At 34.6% G+C, this 21,547-nt stretch overlaps 1 protein-coding gene across 5 annotated transcripts in view; it reads left to right on the forward strand.

Annotated features, from left to right (window-relative positions):
• The window catches only part of LOC136031795 (rho GTPase-activating protein 7-like), a 259,438-nt gene that overhangs the window by 57,049 nt on the left and 180,842 nt on the right, over positions 1–21,547 (forward strand). For all 5 annotated transcript variants that reach the window (XM_065711587.1, XM_065711584.1, XM_065711588.1 and 2 more), the window contains one exon: positions 8,310–8,410. In XM_065711587.1, coding sequence (XP_065567659.1) covers positions 8,315–8,410 — 96 coding nt within the window. In that variant the 5' untranslated portion in view covers positions 8,310–8,314. The remainder of the gene's footprint in view (positions 1–8,309; positions 8,411–21,547) is intronic.

Raw genomic sequence — 21,547 nt, forward strand, 5'->3', positions numbered from 1 at the left:
CCTAGCTTATCTGGAAGTGCCCAAACTAGCAAAACTGGGACCGACAGACCGACAGAATTTGCGATCGCTTTGTGTCACTTGGTAAATACCAAGTGCCATAAAAACTTAACGCATTGGGAATCAAACTGAATTGAAGTATGGTATTTTCTATCTTACTCTGGCAATATAATTGTCACTACTGGACGTGCGCACCAGTGGGATTTCAGGGACAGACTCCTTCCCCCAAAAAGTTAAAAACAAAATGCCAAGTTTTCGGTACTTGTCTAAACGGAACGCACTCAAGAATTGCGCGGTGTAAAATTTGACAGAAAACGGTTTCCCTTTCTGGATCGGTTATGATTTTGTTTTGAGTGAGAAAACTACGACATATCTATATTTTTATTAAATTTTTAACATATAGAGGTGGTTAGGGGTTAGATTGGGCTAGGTAATTTAACGCGTTCTGTGCGTTAAATTAAATATCAATGTCACCGGATCCGGTCAGGATTTAAAATAAGAGCTATGAGACACGAGGTTCTTCTAAATATTAAATTTCATTAAGATCCAATCACCTGTTCGTAAGTTTAAAATACCTCTTTTTTTCGAATTACCGAATTAGGTGCCCCCCAACTCTCCCAAAGAGAGCGGATACGGTCTGGTTATGTAAATAACGTATCTAGGACATGTGCTTATTTTTCCCACCAAGTTTCATCCCGATCTCTCCACTCTTAGCGTTTTTCTGGTTAGCGCTGTGTTTGTTATACTAAATTGTGAGCCGATTTAGGAAAACCGTCAATGATTATTGAGCTTTCTGATTTTCTATGCGCCATTTCTTACCCGCTTTTCGGAATAAATATGTTTGGGTGTATTTATGCTATATTTCCTGTTCATATGCAGGTGGAAGCATATTCCCGATGCAATCAGGTACTAAGCGATTTCTTTAACAATCTAATTCGTTCAAACGTCGGTAACGCTCCTGTGCCTATCGAGGGGGCACCACCTTTCAGAAATCGAAGCTATCTTTCGGAAGTGTTTGGGGATTGTGCCAAGCTTGGCGGAAGTGTTGCCAAATGTGGAACTCCGACTTGTACACCAGGTGGTGGAAAGTGGGCAACCCCTCGGTATCTATACCGAAAAGATTCTTCCTTTTGGTAGACAGCTAAAATATAAACAAAAAGGGCGAAATTATCTTTTATCACCTCCTGCATATTTTGGCTTTTCATTATAAGCGCCCACATAGCAGCCGCGAAATGGTTAAAAATTGCAAATTTAATGCTTTAAAATGCACATTTTGGTAATTTTCACGAGGCATATTTTTAAAGAAAGGTTGCCAATTTTTAGGTATGCTTCATTTTTAACTCGTGATTGCTCCCATTCACAGAACCGCCTTGGAAGCTTATGATTGGCAAAGAATCAGTAAAACTTTGTGTCTTGCTAGTGTAATCATGAAAATACATGAAAATCACAGAGCTTTAATACAGAATCAAACAGCTCGTGGTAACGAACTGTAGTAAGGAGCGACCCGGCTCAATAGTAACCGAAACTCTAAAAAATTGAATTTTGATATCAATAGCTATATCAAAAGAATCGCATTTTAATGCTGATTTTAAATATATAAGTTTTATCAAGTTTAGTCCTATCCATAAAAAGCTACGAGCCTGAGAAAATTTGCTTTATTTAGGAAAATAGGGGAAAACACCCCCTAAAAGTCGTAGGATCTTAACGAAAATGACACCATCAGATTCAGCGTATCACAGAACCCTACTGTAGAAGGTTCAAGCTCCTATCTACAAAAATGTGGAATTTTGTATTTTTTGCCAGAAGACAAATCACGGGTGCGTGTTTTTTTTTTTTTTTTTTTTTTTTTTTTTCCCAGGGGTCATCGTATTGACCAAGTGGTCCTAGAATGTCGCAAGAGGGCTCATTCTAATGGACATGAAAAGTTCTAGTGCCCTTTTTAAGTGACCAAAAAAATTTGAGGGCATCTAGGCCCCCTCCCACGCTCATTTTTTCTCAAAGTCAACGGATCAAAATTTTGAGATAGCCATTTTGTTCAGCATAGTCGAAAACCATAATAACTATGTCTTTGGGAATGTCTTACTCCCCCACAATTCCCTGGGGGAGGGGCTGCAAGTTACAAACTTTGACCAGTGTTTACATATAGTAATGGTTATTGGGAAGTGTACAGACGTTTTCAGGGGGATTTTATTTTGTTTTGGGGTGGGGCTGAGGAGAGGGGGCTATGTTGGAGGATCTTTCCTTGGAGAAATCTGTCATGGGGGATGAAAAATTCAATGAAAAGGGTGCAGGATTCTCTAGCATTACTATAAGAAAACAATGAAAAATAAACATGAAAACTTTTTTTCAAATGAAAGGAAGAAGTAGCATTGAAACTTAAAACGAACAGAGATTATTACGCATATGAGGGGTTTCTAAAAATACTTTAGCATAAAGAGCAAGGTATTTAGGAGGAGATAAATACCTTGCTCTTTATGCTAAAGTATTTTTAGTAATTTCAACTATTTATTCTACGGCCTTTCTGATTCAGGGGTCATTCTTAAAGAATTGGGAGAAAAGTTAAGATTTAGTGTAAAGAGCGAGGTATTAACGAGGGTACAAACCCCCTCATATACATAATAAAAATATAAGGTTATGAAAGTTTGTTACGTAAGTTGATTCTTAAGTTACGTATATTTTTTACTAATAAAAACGTTCGTTAAAAATTAAAAGTTCTAGTAGCCTTTTTAAGTAACCGAAAAATTGGAGGGCAACTAGGCCTCCTTCTCCACCCCTTATTTCTCAAAAGCCATTTAGCCAAAAAAGAATTAATATACAAATTTCATTTTAATAATTTATGTGCGGAGAGCCAAAATCAAACATGCATTAACTCAAAAACGTTGAGAAATTAAATAAAAAAAACTGATTTTTTTAGCTGAAAGTAAGGAGCGACATTAAAACTTAAAACGAACAGAAATTACTCCGTATATGAAATGGGTTGTCCCCTCTGCAATCCCTCGCTCTTTACGCTAAAGTTTGACTCTTTGCCACAATTCTACTTTTTAAAACAATTAAAAGCTTTAGCGTAAAGAGCGAGGGATTGCAGAGGGGACAACCCATTTCATATACGGAGTAATTTCTGTTCGTTTTAAGTTTTAATGTCGCTCCTTACTTTCAGCTAAAAAAATCAGTTTTTTTTTTATTTATCACGAAAAGAGATGAATAAAAATCATACGGATTATAAACTGATCTCAAAATTGATATATTTAGGGGGCTATGGCAGAGAAGATATTTCGGGAGACAGAGAAGCTGAGTTAAACTTTGGAATTGACCAAACTTTGAATAAGCCTCAAATTTTTGGAAATTCTACACCCCTTCTCCCACCTCTTGGACCCCTACTTAATATGGAATTGCTTCTTTTCTTCTTCTTCGAATTGGAAAGTGGTAGTGCAAGGAGCAAATCAAATTTGAGGAAGCAATTTTAACTAGGTGGCATTTTTTCGCGCGCAAAAAAAGTTAAAGGCCGATCTCCATTTGGCAGTTTGTGCATATCTCCAAGCATACATTTTCAGTAGCCAATCAGTCCCCATTGTTTCATTTTCAGCAATGTTGCATAAAAAGTAACATCTTGCATCGCTTTTTTCACACGCCTCAAAATTCGAGTTTTAACTCCGGTCTCCGTTTCAAAAGAAATTGGTATTTTCAGTTGATTTTGCTGTACGAAGACCTTTTTTTTGCAAAATATTATTATTATTTGTTTACTGTGTATTATATCAGCCCTACTGCTTTTTACAAAAAACTTAGATTCAGCCGAAAAAACTGTCTTAGCATAGGGATGGTGTTCTCGGCTTTAGGTCTATCTTTTTTATTACTGGATTTTTTTTTTAAGTTAGCCCAATGAAAAGGCCTAATTTCTCAGAATTTATAGTTTCTTAACTTTGTACTATACATTCGACAATGACCTTTCTCTTTCATTTCAATCCACGAAGATTCCCCAACCTCTTTTTCGCAACTTGTTCCATCTTTTTAAGGTTGCACCTTTTTTTTTTCGTTTCCGTTCAGACATTTTCTTTTCTTCGAAACTAAAACATCAAATTTTTGTAAAAGGGAGTGAAATATATGAGTTTTTGGAATTTTTGTTGGAATGATCCTCAGGCATTCATTGAATGTGTAAGTAGAAGTTCAAAGTGCAAATGCGCGAGTCATTAGCCTTAAATCTCTGGAATTTTACCAATTCTTTGGGTGCACCGTAAACATAAAAAAAAAACATGACATCGATAAGTATGGGCCTGGGCCATTGTTTAGTTTTATTTTTCTTTTTTATTTTCGTTTTGGTTTTATTTTATTTTCTTATATTATATTTTATTTTTATTTTTATTATTATATAAAATATATTATATTATAGGTTATATTATAGGTATTATAGGTTTGACTCTTTCTCTCAACTGTACTTTTTAAAACAGTAAAAACTTTAGCGTAAAGAGCGGGGCGTTGATGAGGAAGCAGCCCCTTTCATATACGAGTAATTTCTGTTCGTTTTAAGTTTTAATGTCGCTCCTTACTTTCAGTTAAAAAAAACTTGTTTTTTTTATTTAATTTCTGAACGTTTTTGAATCAATGCATGTTTTGATTTTGGCTCTCCGCAGAGAAATAATTAAAACGAAATTTGCATATATTTTTTTTAGCTAAATGGCTGTCTCATAGTTTTAATCGAATGATTTTGAGAACAAAAGGAGCGGGGGAGGATGCCTAGTTGTCCTCCGATTTTTGGTTACTTAAAAAGGCAACTAGAACTTTTAATTTTTTACGAATGTTTTTATTAGTAAAAGATGTAAGTAACTTATAAATTAGCTTACGTAACGAACTTTTGTATTCTCATGTTTCTATTACATATATGAGGGGGTTGACCCCCTAGTCAGTACCTCGCTCTTTACACCAAAGCTTAAATTTTGTCCCAATTCATTAAGAATGACCCCTGAATCACAAAAGCCGTAGAATAAATAGTTGAAATTACTAAAAATACTGAGCGAGGTATTAGGAGGATGTGGCCCATCATATGCGTAATAATTTCTGTTCGTTTTAAGTGTTTTTAATTCTGCTCCTTACTTTCAGTTGGAAAAACTTTTTCATATTTATTTTTTCATTGATTTTTTATAAATAATGCCAGAAAATCCTGCGCCCCCTTCATGGAAATTTTCTTCCCCCATGACAAATTCCTCGATGGAAAGTTCCCCCAACATATCCCCCTCTTCTAAACCCCTACCCCAACCAAAAAATCCCCCTGAAAACGTCTGTACACTTCCCGATACCCATTACTATATGTAAGCACTGGTCAAAGTTTGTAACTTGTAGCCCCTCCCACGGGGACTGTGGGGGAGTAAGTCGTCCCCAAATACATAGTTATAAGGTTTTTCGACTACGGTGAATAAAATGGCCATCTCAGAATTTTGATCTGTTGACTTTGGGTAAATAATTAGCGTGGAAGGGGGCCTAGGTGCCCTCCAATTTTTTGGTCACTTAAAAATGGCATTAGAACTTTTCATTTCCGTTAAAATGAGCCCTCTCGCAACATTGTAGCACCACTGGGTCGATACGATCACCCCTGGGAGAAAACAACAAGAAACAAAAAAACAAACAAATAAACACGCATCTGTGATCTGCCTTCTGGCAAAAAATACAAAATTCCACATTTTTTAGATAGGAGCTTGAAAATTCTACAATAGGGTTCTCTGATACGCTGAATCTGATGGTGTGATTTTTGTTAAGATTCAACGATTGTTTTCTCCCTATTTTCTAAAATAAGGCAAATTTTCTCAGACTTGTAACTTTTTATGGTTAAGATTAAACTTGATAAGACTTATATATTTAAAATCAGCATTAAAATGCGATTCTTTTGATGTAGCTATTGGTATAAAAATTCCATTTCTTAGAGTTTTGGTTTGATACCTCGATTGCCTATAGGTATGCTATGTAAGAAGATATTGCTTTCATCCAAAAGGCTCTTTGTCAGACCAAATTATACTACAAATAAAGACATGTAGATATATTTTATGTTCGTTTTTTCCATATCTGGAGAACTGTAGACCTAATAGCTTATTTTTGGGTAGAATACAAATAGGTTCTATGCGGAATTAAAAAAGCATAACAAATCCTTCAGCTGCCTTGCACGGGATAATTATATCTTTCATTTCTAAACTATGAGAAATAACATGTCAGGAGGGTAATAACTTAGTTTTGTCGACAGATAATCATGGAAAAAAATAGATAAGCGAAAATTATGGAGCAACAGAAAGAAACAAATTGTTTCCAAAAGCTTATTTTATGCTGAATTTATTAGGTTAGGAAGTAGTCAATCCATGAAGAGCTATTGTATGGGTCAGGAGCGCATATTCCCAAAAACCCTGTGGCGGGTGGGGAGGGGGGCAAATTCAATTTTTCAAATGAAAGGGTGCATTTTTGTCGTTTCTTTTTGGATTAGTTTCAGTTGAAATACTAGCAAAGATATTTTTCAATGAAAATACAAAAGCAATGTGTTTTCAAAATTCGGGGGGGGGAATCTAGGAGACAGTTTTTTTTCATTTAGTTAATAAAATACTAAAGAAGGTATTTTTAATGAAGATACCAAAAACAATATTGGCACCTGTCTGTTAAAGGGAACGCACTCAATAGGTGAAGTTAGGTTAATCCTAATAAAATGAATACTTTAGAAACAAAATTATGGAAAACTACGACAAAAAATTGTGGTAAGCAGGCCGTGCAGACCGCATTATACTAAATACCTAACTTAACCCTAACCACCTCTATATATTAAATATTTAATAAAAATATACATAGGCTACATCGTAGTTTTTTCACAAATAATCAAATCATATCCGATCCAGGAAGGGAAATCGGATACTGTTAGATCTTACACAGCATAATCCTTGAGTGCGTTCCGTTTAACAGACAAGTACAAAAGTAATTTTAAAATTTTGAATGGGACAAAAAATCTAAGGGGGCAATTGCCTCCCCTCCCCACAATTGGCGCCCCTGATATGTGCACAATATAAAAATCCGCGCATCAAAGATCACATTATTATATAAAGCGCATTAGGAAGCAGATGTAATTTTTGTTTAGTTTATTATTCAGATTATTTAATTATTGTTAATTATTTAAATTACTTTGACTAATATTATTTGACTTTTTTCTTTTCAATTTATTTTTCATTTTATTAATTAATTAATAATTTATGAATTATTTCCATTTATTAACAGTGCCCTCTATTTTATTTTAATAAATATAAAATTTCAAAAAATGAAAAATGATCGTAACCATTAGATTATCTATTTGAAATTTTACATCCTTAAAATTTCGGCGCCCTGAGCAATTGCCTGCTCAGGTAATTTCACTCCAGAATTTCATTCTTGCTACTTTTCACTCCAGAAAAATCTTGCAATTTCATCATCATTGTCAGACCTTCTTAGCCGGTGATTTGCCGCTTTTGTGCGCAATCCTCTAGTTGCCGCAATTTCATATTGCTTTAGTAATTTTATAGGCTTAATAATTTCATATCGCCATTCTGCGCCCTGTGCAAGTACCCCCTCTGTCCTCCCTAAATCAACCTCCACGAGGAAATAAAAAAAAGTACCGTTCCTGTTACTTTTACCTCAGAAAAATCTTACGATTTTGTCTTCATTGTCAGACCTTCCTAGCCAGTGATTTGCTGCTATTTTGCGCAATTCTCTAGTTGGCGTAATTTCACATTGCTTTAGTAATTTCATAGGGTTAATAATTTCACATTGCTATTCTGTAAGTTCAGCTGTTTAAAGTACAAATGTAAAACTGTCTATGATTAGTCAGCTAAGATTAATATACCAACCAAAAACAATTTTGAGTTCTTACTCATCTCAAGTAGCGTGATATACCTACTTAGTCTTCTTTTTGTTTTGCCAAATCTCGAGGATTACTTTTAATTATTTTGAATTAAATGTTTTAATACCAATACAATATATTGTTTATAATCTGTAAGAAATATAAAAAGGTATAATTGTTGGTTCAAAGTCTTTTTTGATTTAGGTGCTTTGAGGTGCCACACTTACGATTTAGATTACGCGAGAAGGTACCTTAAACCGAAATGAACTTAAGAAAATATTTGTGATTCTGTCACATAAGCTATATTCTACGTTGTCTATAAGCTATAAGCTATATTCTACGTTGTCCATTCTCACTTTTGTCTTGATAGGGTGTAACACATACTAATTACTGAATTAACAAAGTAAAGCAAACTAACTAATTAATTAGATTGAACAACTATTTTTTCAACTAAGTACTGAAGCTATTTCTGTTTTTACAGACGAGATGTCAGTACTAAGCAGGAATTCAATAGATTCCTCCAAAATTTGTGATGAAGCTGATCCTTACAAGGAATTTGAAATCTACCTTCAGAGGGCTCAGGTAAGTTTTTTTTTATATTTTAAGCTTACTAAAAAAAATATTCTATTTTGCATTCACGCTTTTTCCTTTACAAAACAGCTTCAAAGGTTCTAGTATATTGAGAACGTTTTTTTTTTTTACGCAAAGGAATGCAATAGTAAGCCACACAGGTGACATAGTTAGGAGGATTCCTATCGCCATAACCTTTAGGGGTAATTAAATAAAAAAAAAACCAAGTTTTTTTAACTGAAAGTAAGGAGCGACATTAAAACTTAAAACGAACAGAAATTACTTCGTATATGAAAGAGGCTGCTTCCTCATCAACGCCCCGCTCTTTACGCTAAAGTTTGACTCTTTCTCTCAATTCTTCTTTTTAAAACAGTTCTATGACTTTTAGGGGGTGTTTCCCCCTATTTTCTAAAAAACGCAAATTTTCGCAGGCTCGTAACTTTTAATTGGTAAGACTGAACTTGATGAAACTTATCTAGCTGTGCAGCAGGTGACGGAAAGAAGGCAAGCGCTTGAATGGTGTTTGAAATGTCGTTGTAAATTTAGTAACCCCTTTCTAGTATTAAGGGTTCATCAGAAAACATCAAAATGTCACAATTTCATGCTTTTAACAAGTTACGAAGGCATCAAAGCATTTTATGAGTTTCTGAAATATTCTAAAGACCTGAATAAGAGTCACAAATGCACCCATTCACAAAAGCTGTTCAAAAATGTATCCTTATAAAAAAAGTGTATTGATATCTTCAGTTGTCGTTTCTTGTTCGCGCTGTGCCAGCAAAAATGATATTTTGAAATATAGCAGGCCATAATTAAAATTGATTTTTTATATCCAAAACTTGACACTTAGATCACAATGTGTATTATAGTCGTTACTACAGGCACTACAGCAGCAGAAAATTGCTTTTATATTGCTCCTAAATTTTGTTACGTGCTTTAGCTTTTGCTTTTGATTCATTGTAGTTAACAACCTTACGTCAATTGGCTTTTTATGATGTTATGTTATAAAATGATGAAGTTCATCAGCTAATGTTAGTCAAATTTTTATATCTGTTAGTGTACCTGTAAAACCTGGTCCAGGTTTAATATCTATTGGTTTAATATCTAAAAACAAATATGTTGGAATGTGCATCTATGACCCAGTTCTGTCGGGCTTTGTCATAACCAGTTAAACATAAGCTTTGTCATTATCTTAGCTACTCTATAGGTGTTGAAGGCCTATAAGGTGTCGACAATGTTTCCTAATCCTCCCAGATCTTTTAGATGGGTTGACGTTTTCCCACTCAGAAGCCAACGAGGCTTCACTCTTCCGCATGCCACGGTCATATGTACGCCACAAGGTCTTCATCAAAGAGCGTTGGAAACCTATAGGAAAGGAAAATCAAGCTCGTTTCCAGAGGTGTTGATGGCACATGAGACGTCGATGATCTTTTATATTCCTTCCAAATTATAGAAGCAAGGACGATTAAGACCTGATTTCCTGTCCAAGACCTGATCAGATTTCAGTTGTCCACATGCCACGGCCACGTGTTCACCAGAAGGTCATCATCAAAGAGTAGCTTATGGGAAACTGGAAGGAAAAGCAAATCAAGCTCGTCACAAGGGACGTTGATGACACATGAGGTGTCGATGATGTTTAATATTCCTTCCAAATTTTTGAAGCAAAGACGATTTTTCCTGTTAAAAACCTGATGAGATTTCAGTTGTCCACATGCCACGGCCATATGTTCACCACAAGGTCATCATTAAAGAGTAGCTTATGGGAAACTGGAAGGTAAAGCAAATCAAGCTCGTCACAAGGTGCGTGGATGACACATAAGCCGTGAACGAGGTTTTAATCCTTCCAAATCTTTGTAGCATGGACACCGCTTTACCATTCAATAATTGGCGATATTTAAGCCTTACACATACAATGTCATTTGCAAGGAGTCTCCAACTCACAAAATCACATACAGCATGTGGCAAGTGCCGAGAGTGCTGAAAGTTTGCCAAGCGTGGTGAAACCTTTCCAAGCATGGTGGAACTGTGCCAAGCATTTTAATGACTTTGCTACTCGTGGTGGAACTGTGCCCGGTGTTGCAGAAGTATGCCGCACAGGGCACTGTCAGATGTACACCAAGCGGCGGAAATTGAACCCTAAGATCATTTGTACAGTACGAGGGCCTCATCAGAAAATGTGAGAATACTGTATGAGCGAAAGCTCAAGACTACCTCTGAGAACAAAATAACCAATGCCATCTTGCACTTTGAAGCAAAATCATGGAATTTATTATAAAAATCTAAATTACGATATTAGCTCTTTTTTCTTGTTTCTGACCTGTGCTTTATCCTGGGTCATCGATGAAAAAATGTTTCCAGATAGGCACAACTGGCTCTGTTTGCCAACGCAGCAACTGCAGTAATTCAAAAGGTGTTATATTATGGTTCTTCTGAAATAGGTATTTATAGCCCACCCTATAAAACAAAATACACTCTGTATATCGGTCTCATCCTCCTTCTTGCATCTTATTTTGATCTCAAGATAATTGGATATTTCTGTTTTCAGTACCGAAGACCAAGAATGGTTCTGCTTCAACAGATAATTGGTATTGCATATTCAGGAAACGAGCTCTTCTGCGAGAATAATTGAGTCACAAACGCTAAATTTTCTAACAAAATAGGAATTGCGCATCCCAGGGAGGATGCAAAGAAAATATTTTACGAAGCGAGATATTACTGAGCTATTTTCTTATTTGTACAAATTTTAGTAGTTAATTGATTTAACTAATGTTTGCAGAGAATTTGACTGAATCTTAACAAAATATCCAAGACATTGGTTTGTCTCTTGTTTATCAGTGTTGACTAGGTGGGGAGGGGAGGTAAGCCAAACGAAGGTAAACCAATGTAAAAACTCGCAATTCTTGAAGCTGGTGAGCTTATCAGAGTTGGTATTATCGAGTTCGGAGGTATTTATATCAACAGCGGATCATTAAAAAAGAAGGACAAATAAATGCTTCAAGTCTTTTTCTTTTTGTGTGGAAAATAGGTTAATTCTTGTCCTGTGATGGCACGATGGGATTGATCTCTGCTCGGTAATATGGAAGCTGGATTTCGATCTCAGCTGTATCATCCCGCCAATTGTCCTGGAATTTGAATCTGTTGCTGAGGTTATGCGAATTTGAATCCGGTGCTGAGGTTATGCGAAAGCGTTTCTATAATGATCAAATCAATAATGAGAAGAATTCTTATAATTAAGATTAGAAAACGAAAGTCGCTGTAATGACAGCTTTTGAGTATTTCTAGGCACATACGGCATACTTTTCATGATTCTCTGTTGCATTTTCCGTAATTTTGTTACTAAAGTATTATATTTTCATCAACCTGACTTTACTTCTTTGGTGTGGTCGCTATAATACGTAAGTATATGGTGCTCTTTATGTCTAGGAAAGCAAATAGGAAGACAAAAAGTGTGTTTTCTGTAGGAGTCTAGTTTGGGCCAAACAAGGAGCAGAATGTCTTCAAAGGCAGTAGAAAGAATCTGTAAGAGAAGGCATTAAGCAAGTGGGAATCTCGTCTGAAAGAGCAGCGAGTCAAATTTTGAATAGATTAGGGTGGATGAGTAACGTGAGTGAATGATGAAAATTTATATAGTTGTCTTGGAAAATCATACCCTGAGCCAGTGGAGGATCTGGCCTCTCTTGCGCCCGGGGCAAAATCTTGATTCCCCCCCCCCCTATCTACCACAAAATTTACAGGCCAAATTATGCAAAATTTTTATTTATTAATGAAATTTTTTCAATTTATTAGAATAATTAAAACATTTTCTTATTATTTTATTAATTATTTTAAGTAATTATCTAATAATTTTTTAATTTATTATTTAAATTATTTAATTATCATTAATTATTCGAAATCTATTGTTATAATTGTTATAATTTAATTTATTTTTTCCTTTATTTTTATTTTATTAATTAATGAATAATTCATTAATTAATTTCAGTTATTAACTGCGACCTCTCTTTTAATAAAAATGAAAATTACAAAGTGATTAAAACCGCTAGATTGTTTATTTAAAATTTGCATCCCTAAAATTTCAGTGCCCGAGGCAACTGCCCCCTCTTTCCCTCCCTTAAGCCGCCTCCTCCTTGACCTGTAGTGCCACTGCGAACAATCTGCTGAAACATCAAGGGGAGGACAAACACAAGTAGAAAAGGGGTATAAAAGGTTCAAAGAACGGCAAGCCCACTTGTTTTACACCGTAATCAGAGTCTAGTTCTTTGTTGTCCAAAATTCGAAACTTGCATGCAGTTAAGGAGCAATTACATAGCCTATATATTAGCTGCTACCGATGAAGATTGGTCTAGTATGAGTTGTATTGCGTGCTCCAACTGTTGCAATCTAATATCTGTAATTGCAAACTTGGTATTCGAATAATAATCCTGTCCAAAGAATAAAATTGGATGAATTGAAGTGCTCACGCAAGTTATGGCATTTCATCATCATTTCTTGTGTGAAGTTCAAAGCAGTAATTTATCAGGTGTATATCATCTGTATTTAACTACACACTAAGTTACACAAAAAAATTTAGAAAGATTTTTTCAATAGTGAAATTCCCTGAATCAGTCCCCAACCCCTGAATCAAAATCCTACGCAGGGAGTATGGGTAACTTTTAATAAACTATTATATATAATTACAATAATATTTTTAAGCTTTTTTCTTTCCTCTGTTGTGTATCTATTTCTTCTTCTGTTTTGCATGCTAATGTTGTTTTTATTCGGTGCCATTGAATTTTGATAATTTTGAGTTTTTTTTGGTCAAAAATTTGTTTAGGCTTATCTTATTTTTCTGTAAACTTATATTTTGGTACATTGCACTTGTGAAAAGTTTTATTGAAATCAATCTAATCCTATCCCTCTTCATAAGTGCAATAAATTACAATTATTCAGGAAATGAGAACACTAATTTTAAATAAATCTAATCTTATCCCTCTTCATTATGGTAATAAATTATTATTGTTCAAAAAATGAACTACTTTTAGTTTCTGCTTAGCATAATCTCAATCAAAGTAATCTGAAACTCTCATAAATGAATTTGAACAGTTTCTTGGAATTCTTTCTTAGAAAATCAAACTGCAACTACACCGTTATATGTTTGCTCTGTTTTTTTAGTCAAAGCTTAATTTTGTTTTACTTCATTGGATAGGAGGGCATTATATGCAAGGGTATAATTTTGTCAAAATACTAGAGGAAAGGGGGGTAAGGGGGGAGGTGTAAAGTTGAAACCATATTGGCGAAGACTAATCTTTTCTGTGGATGGTTGAATTATGTAGGTCTGTCTTAGTTTTAGCAAGATTTTGAAGACGTTAAGTTTCATCTGGGGGGCCTGCGGTATGGGGGAAGTATGTAAATGCTCCCCCCTGCCCTAAAGCAAATTACGCCCTTGATTATATAAGTGGGCAAAAGGAACAGACTTGGGATAGGCCCAGTCTTTATATCTATTCAGACTGGCTGCATATCTATTTAGAAAATATTTTATACAGCGGAGTAGGGGTTGGGGGTAAACTTACCGGTGAAGCAACTGTAGGCGTGCCATTTAGATAAGCAATTTGTTATCGTTTTGTTTTTAATCATCTGGGAATTTGAATGTAGAAAAACCGACAACATTTCAGGGGATCAATCAAGTTGGAACTCTCGGGGAATGTTAGAGACCAAATGGTCCTCGAATTTTGCTTCAGATGTAAATCGAAAGACACTATGTGCATCCAGGATGTCAAAGCGACATATCTGCAATACTTCAGTAACGGCTTGGAGGATTGAGTTGAAAATATCTCAGAGTGTTGGGGCAACGAGTGGGCCTTGGTTTCCTTAAAGAAATAGCAAAAGAAAAGGGGTAAACATTTTTTTAAAGCGACTATAGCATTGGGTGCTCGGTGAAGTAACGATGCAAATCGAAAGACTGTATGTGTATGTAAGTTATCAAAATTGTGTTTGATAACTTATGTACACATCTAGCTTGTTTTAAATATCTCAGGGAGGATTTAGGGGATGCTCGCGGCCAATCCCTCTCCTGAACTCCTTATATAAGGGGAAGACTGCCTCCCTGAATCCCCTGCTCTTTCCACTAAAGTTTGACTTTTTGTCTTAATTCTTTAAGAACGACTGATCAAAAACAATCTATATAAAATGCTATTAGGCTGTAGTATAAAGAGAGGGGGTTCAGGAGGGAGCAGCAACTAAAACACAAGATATTTTATAGTGGTTTAAAAAATACTTCTGATTCCATACCCATGGTTCTTGTGTTTGAGCCGCAATTCCTAAAAAGCTGAGACAAAAATTCTAACGTTAGCGCAAAAAGCAAGGCTACAGAAGGGCAGCCTCTCTCAGAACCGGATAATTTCTGTTCATTTTAGGTTTTAATATCGCTCCTTACTTGTTTGTGACAAGCGTTTTTTTAAAATTAATAAATTAATAAATATTAATAAATATAAAAATAATAAAAAATATTTTATTATTAAATATTATTAAATATTTTATTATTAAATATTATTATTAAATATTATTAAATATTATTATTAAATATTATAATTAATAAATTAATTAATAATTAATTAATTATTAATAAATATTAAATATTATTATTATTAAATATTTTATTATTTTAATATTTAATAAAAATAATATAAAATATTAATAAATTAATAAATATAAAAATAATAAATATTAATAAATTAGAAAGAAAATGGGGAGTTTTTACGTTTTGAACTTATCAGAAAAAGGGAAACTTGATAAAAAAATTTCATTAAGTAAAGCCAGCTTTTCGACAATGTGGTTAAAATTGTACATTTCATGTGTCTTAAACAGAGAAATTAGGGAGAAAAAGAACAATATCATATTAAAAGAGAAGAGAAAAAATTAAACTATTATTATATTTTGACTTTATTATATTTATTATATTATTATTTTATTATTATTATAAGCATAAATTTTATTATATCGTATTTTTTACATAATCCAAGCATAATTTACTATTCATGCTACTCTGAACCTAAAACGCCCACTGTAGTTTAGTAATGTTTTACATACAGGCATTATAAATTTCATTTAAAAATCAGATTTAATTTAAAGAAGAAACAAAAACGTTTCTATAAATAATACCAAATGTCAATTTTGTTCGATATGTTTGAAGAGGAATTAGAGGGGTTGCTGACTTCCCGCCACCTAGTGGAGAAGGAAAACCACATGTGCCACTCAGTTCTATCACGCTTGGCAAACTCCCAAAAAGCTTGGTACAGTCCCGTCACGCTTGGCACGCGTCATGCGGTGTCAGCACGCGTCAGGAGAGAGAGAGAGAGAGAGAGAGAGAGAGAGAGAGAGAGAGAGAGAGAGAGAGAGAGAGAGAGAGAGAGAGAGAGAGAGAGAGAGAGAGAGAGAGAGAGAGAGAGAGAGAGAGAGAGAGAGAGAGAGAGAGAGAGAGAGAGACCCCTTGGATAAATTACGTGCTCAGAACAACATTTTCAAGAAATGCACTTTCGAGATTTATTTTCTTTTTTCGTAACTACAGCAATAAATTCTGCAACTATGCGATAACATCTAGACTGCATTTTTCACTTCTGTTAAATTACATGGTCCAAAAAGGTTTTGGTTTAAATCTTGTTAGAATACCATAAAATATTTACCCGCTCAAGTAATTACAACTGAAGGCAAAACCAGACACTTTTATTGGGCAAAAAGAGCCAATTTTGAAATATCCATTTTAATAGCTAAAAGTGTATTTATATTGCAGTTTAAACGCATTAATCAGAGTCGGTCAAATATTCGCCATTACTGTTAGAAAATTATAGAACTAATAAATATTAGAACATGGGTTAGAAAACGGGTAATTTAATTTTTAATATATAAATATATATATATATATATATATATATATATATATATATATATATATATATATATATATATATATATATATATATATATATATATATATATATATATATGTATTATGTGTGGGATTAGAGATTTACTCGGTCCTGTAAATAACTGAGATTTACTCAGTGGTGATGCTAGATCTTTTTGATTAATTAGATATTTTTGGGCCCTTTGCGATATCAATTTGCAGGACCTCAATGACCATTATTACAAACCGGAGAATCATTTATATCATTTATTTAATTAAATCTTACTGTGTAGGTGTTTTGTGGTCTCAAATGTGGTTTCGAAGTAAGAAATAAGAAAAATGCATATGTAACTGAAAAAGTATTCTTTAAGCTTGGTGAAAAACTTAGGCCTTCGGTCCTCTTAGGGCCGAGGCCTTAGGCTACTCACTTTTCAGGGGATTGATCAAGTTGCCTTCCGTTTTGAGGGGATGGTTCTGTTTTTCTCGATTAGTATGTTCAAATAGCGGACCTAGAGAATAGAATTAAGTTCATAGACAAGGGAAAAGACGATGGAAAAAGGAAAAAGGCGGGATAGAGAATATACGCGCGTAAGTTGCCTTGCAAGGGAGTTACAAATTTCTAATCTACAATTTCAAGTTTCTACAATTTGAAATTTCTATTTTAATCTAAACTTTCCTTGGAATACCACTTTTCCAGCTTTTGTTTTAGCAAGCCTGTTCTCTTCTTTTTTTCTTGTCATATTTATCTCCAAAGCACAAGAAAAAATTTAGTACGCACGTCAAAAAGAGTGGAGGCTCGTATTTCTACTAGCGCTGCATTTTATGCAGCGCTAGTAATTTTATGCTAATAATTTACCGATTCACCAATTTACCTTTAAGTTTTGATCCGGATTTCAATGCACACATTTATGTTGAGCCAAGCCATGGATAGTAGAACAAGAGTCATATTAAGATTAAAAAAGGTAATTTTTTTCCAACTCGTGAAATGTACATAAATAAATTTTTGATGCATTTTATAATTTTTTAAGCCCCCCCTCCCCGATCACAAATATTGGATATGGCCTTGCATCTTGTTCTTATTATGTAGAAACCTTTTCGAAATAGGGAAATCCAAGAAAGTATAATTGCCGTGAAGTTGGAATAGTGCGGTAAAGATTAGATAAGAATTATTTCTACAAATTGGCTATCACAAGCCCAAAAGGACCAAATTCGCACTTCAATGTCAAAAATCATAAAAACCATAAAACTACAAAATCATAAAAATGCAATCAATAAAAAGTCAAACGATAAGACCTCGTAAAGTTAAAACAGGGAAAACAAATTTAAACTAAAGTCTAGCTAGCAAGAATTACAAAGTTCGCAATTTCAAAATCAAACAGTTCGTGGTAACGAACTGTAGTAAGGAGCGACCCGGCTCAATAGTAACCAAAACAAAAAAAAATGGAATTTGATACAAATAAATACATCAAAAGAATTGCATTTTAATGCTAATTTTAAATATATAAGTTTCATCAAGATTAGTGTTACCCATCAAAAGTTAAGAGCCTGAGAAAATTTGCCTCATTATAGAAAATAGGTGGAAAGACCCCCTAAAGTTCATACAGTCTTAACAAAAATCACACCATCAGATTCAGCGTATCATAGAACGTTACTGTAGCAGTTTCAAGCTCCTATCTACAAAAATGTGGAATTTCACATTTTTTTGCTAGAAGACAGATCACGGATGCGTGTTTATTTGTTTTTTTTTTTGTTTTTTGTCTGTTTTTTTCCCAGGGGTGATCATATGGAATCAGTGGTCCTAGAATGTCGCGAGAGTGCTCATTCTGACGGAAATTAAAAGTCCTATTGTCCTTTCTAAGTGACTGAAAAAATTGGAGGGCACCTAGGCTCCCTCCCACGCTCATTTTCCCCTCCAGAGTCACCGGTCAAAATTCTGAGATAGCCATTTTATTCACCTTAGTCAAAAAACCTAATAACTATGTCTTTGGGGACGACTTACTCCCCCGCAGTCCCCGTGGGAGGGGCTGCAAGTTACAAACTTTGACCTGTGTTTACATATAGTAATAGTTACTGGGAAGTGTACACGCGTTTTCAGGGATATTTTTTTGGTTTAGGGGGAGGGCTGAGAGTTGGGGGGGGGGGGGGTTACGTGGGAGGATATTTCCATGGAGGAACTTTTCATGGGGGAAGAGAATTTTAATGAAAGGGATTTTCTAGCATTATTTGAAAAAACAATGCAAAAATAAATAGGAAAAGTTTTTTCTACTGAAAGTAAGGAGCAGCATTAAAACTTCAAATGAACAAAAATTATTACGCATATGAGGGGTTTACCTCCTCGTAATACCTCACTCTTAACGCTAAAGTATTTTTAGTAATTTCAGCTATTTATTCTACGGCCTTTGTGATTCAGAGGTCATTCTTAAGGAATTATATCACATATTCAGCGTTTTTCTCACAGTTACTTCGTTATGCAAGGATTTGTAGTAATTATATTGATTTTAAAAATAGGGACAAAATTTAAGCTTTAGTGAAAAGAGCGAGGTATCGGCGAGGTGTTAACCCCCTCATATACGCAATTAAATTAAAAAAACAAGTTATTTTTAACCGAAAGTAAGGAGTGACATTAAAACGAATAGAAATTGCTCCGTATATGAAAGAGGCTGTTCCCTCCTCAAAGCCCCGCTCTTTGCGCTAAAGTGTGACTTTTTCTCTCAAATCTATTTTTTAAAACAGTGAAAAACTTTAGCGTAAAGAGCGGGGCGTTGAGGAGGAAAAGCCCCTTTCATATAGGGAGTAATTTCTGTAAAAAATTGATTTTTAACATTCAATGAAAAAGGAAAGGCAAAACCAAAAATATCTGACTTGAAAACAAACTGGCCTATGCTTTCCATTTACATAAAAATATAATTTAGCCGTTATTAATTACCTTCACTGAGCTATACATTTACGTTAACGTACGTTTTTATAATATTGCACTTATTTAAATGCACATTCGTAAAGTCAGTAGATAAAAATAAGTAGAAATTATAGGATTTATAGTAATATTTTAATGAGACTCGAACCAAAGACCCCCCTGATCAATTGACAGCCCCACTGGCCCTTCCCTACCACTGTACCCATATCACTTTGCGTGACTGAAATTATGATAAAGTGAGCAATTATTTTGAAACGTCTCAATTGCTAACGTGATGAAATCTGCTTGCCCATTTATGAGATGTGCTTTCAAAAGTCGAAACGCTGATGAAGGCGACAGTGATTAAAATGATGTCCATGTCTGAGTTCTTCTTAAAAGCTTCTTTGTCTTGATTACCTCATGGGATGTCCATAGCTAAGTAAATGTGACATTTATGTTGTATATTTGGCTCACAATGTGCCTCAATGAGCACTTAACATTGATGGTACTGCATAAATTTCGTTTTGGTGCATAAGAAAGTCCCTTTTTTTCTGTTGATTGTATGGATTCTTTAATCAACTTTACACGGGTTTCGATGGCATTTCGTGTCTTTAATGACAGGTTTTTTCAGTTAAGATCAATATTATACGCCCAAACTTTGTGAGGGCTAAAGTCACCCTTAAGAAAACTCCTAAAGGGACGGTACTTAAAACACTTAAAAGGACTCTGCAAGATTGATAGGTATTATATGAAAGGGGTTGTCCCCTCCTCAACATCCCGCTCTTTACGCTAAAGTTTGACTCTTTCTTACAACTCTTTAAGCGTAAAGAGCGGGGCAATGAGGAGGGGGCAGCCACTTTTAATATACGGAATAATTTCTGTTTATTTTAAATTTTAATGTCGCTCCTTACTTTCAGTTGAAAAAAACTTGTTTTTTATTTAATTTCTGAAAGTTTTTGAATTAATGCAGGTTTTGATTTTGGCTCAACGTATTAAAACGAAACTTGCGCATTAATTCATTCATTTTTTGGCTAAATGGCTTTTTGATCGGACGGCTTTGAGGAAAAATGAGCGGGGAGGGGGCCTAGTTGGCCTCCAAATTTTTGGTCACTTAAAAAGGCCACTAGAACTTTTCATTTTGTTCTCGAACGTTTTTATTAGTAATAAATATACGTAACTTACAAAATAAACTTAGGTAACAAACTTCTATATTCGTATATTTTTATTACGTATATGAGGGGTGTTCGCTCCCTTGGCAATACCTTGCTCTCTACACTATAGTTTTATTTTGTTCCAATTCTTTAAGAATGAAACCTGAATCACAAAGGCCGTTTAATTAGAATAAGTAGTTTTTTTGTAATTGCTAAAAATTCTTTAGTGTAAAGACCGACCTACTGAGGAGGTGACAAAACCCCTCATATACGTAAAAACTTTTGTTCGTTCTAAGTTTTATGTTGCTAGTTACCTACGTAACTTACAAAATAAACTGAGGTAACAAACTTCTGTGTTCGTATATCTTTATTACGTAAATGAAGGGTATTCGCCCCCTTGGCAACACCTCACTCTCTACACTAAAGTTTTATTTTGTTCCAGTTCTTTAAGAATGACCTCCGAATCACAAAGACCGTTTAATTAGAATAAATAGCTTTTTTGAAATTGCTAAAAATTCTTTAGCGTAAAGACCGATGTACTGAGGAGGTGACAAAACCCCTCGTATACGTATAAACCTCTGTTCGTTCTAAGTTTTAATGTTGCTCCTTACTTTCAGTTGGAAAAGCTTGTTTTTTTTCTATTTAATTTCTGAATGTTTTTAAATTATACCTATAGTTTTTCTTAAAATCTTTTTCTTAAAATACCGACGCCTGGAAGTTCCAACTTGAATCCAAATATTAGATCTTTCTATAAAGATTGAGAAATTCTATATGTCTGCTTTTTTACTAATGCACTATGGCTAATTCTCTTGGTTGGTCCACATTATGAGATCTTTCAACCAGGTCGAAAGACATGAGGTCAATACCGTATCCAGGACGGGTTGGGGACTTTGAACCCCCTCCCCGAAATATTTTTCCGACTCATAAAAACGTAACAAAAATGAATACAAAAAAATTTCAATTTGTTTTTGAAGGTTTTTTGTACCCCTCCCCCCAAAAAAAATGTTTGTTTGACTCCTAAAAACGTAACAAAAATGAATATAAACGAAATTTGACGCGTTTTCTAAGCTTATTTTGTACTTCCCCCCGAAAAAAAAATCCCTTTTAAACGCCCCCCCCCAAAAAAAAATTCTAGATACTACCCTGGATGAGGCAGCGCATAATATAATATTTGCTGAATGTGCAGCGGTAAGTCCTGCTAGAAAATCCTCCCTGTCGCTGAAATTCCCAGG

Source organism: Artemia franciscana, chromosome 10 (genome assembly GCF_032884065.1).
Source record: "Artemia franciscana chromosome 10, ASM3288406v1, whole genome shotgun sequence".
Classification (NCBI taxonomy): domain Eukaryota; kingdom Metazoa; phylum Arthropoda; class Branchiopoda; order Anostraca; family Artemiidae; genus Artemia; species Artemia franciscana.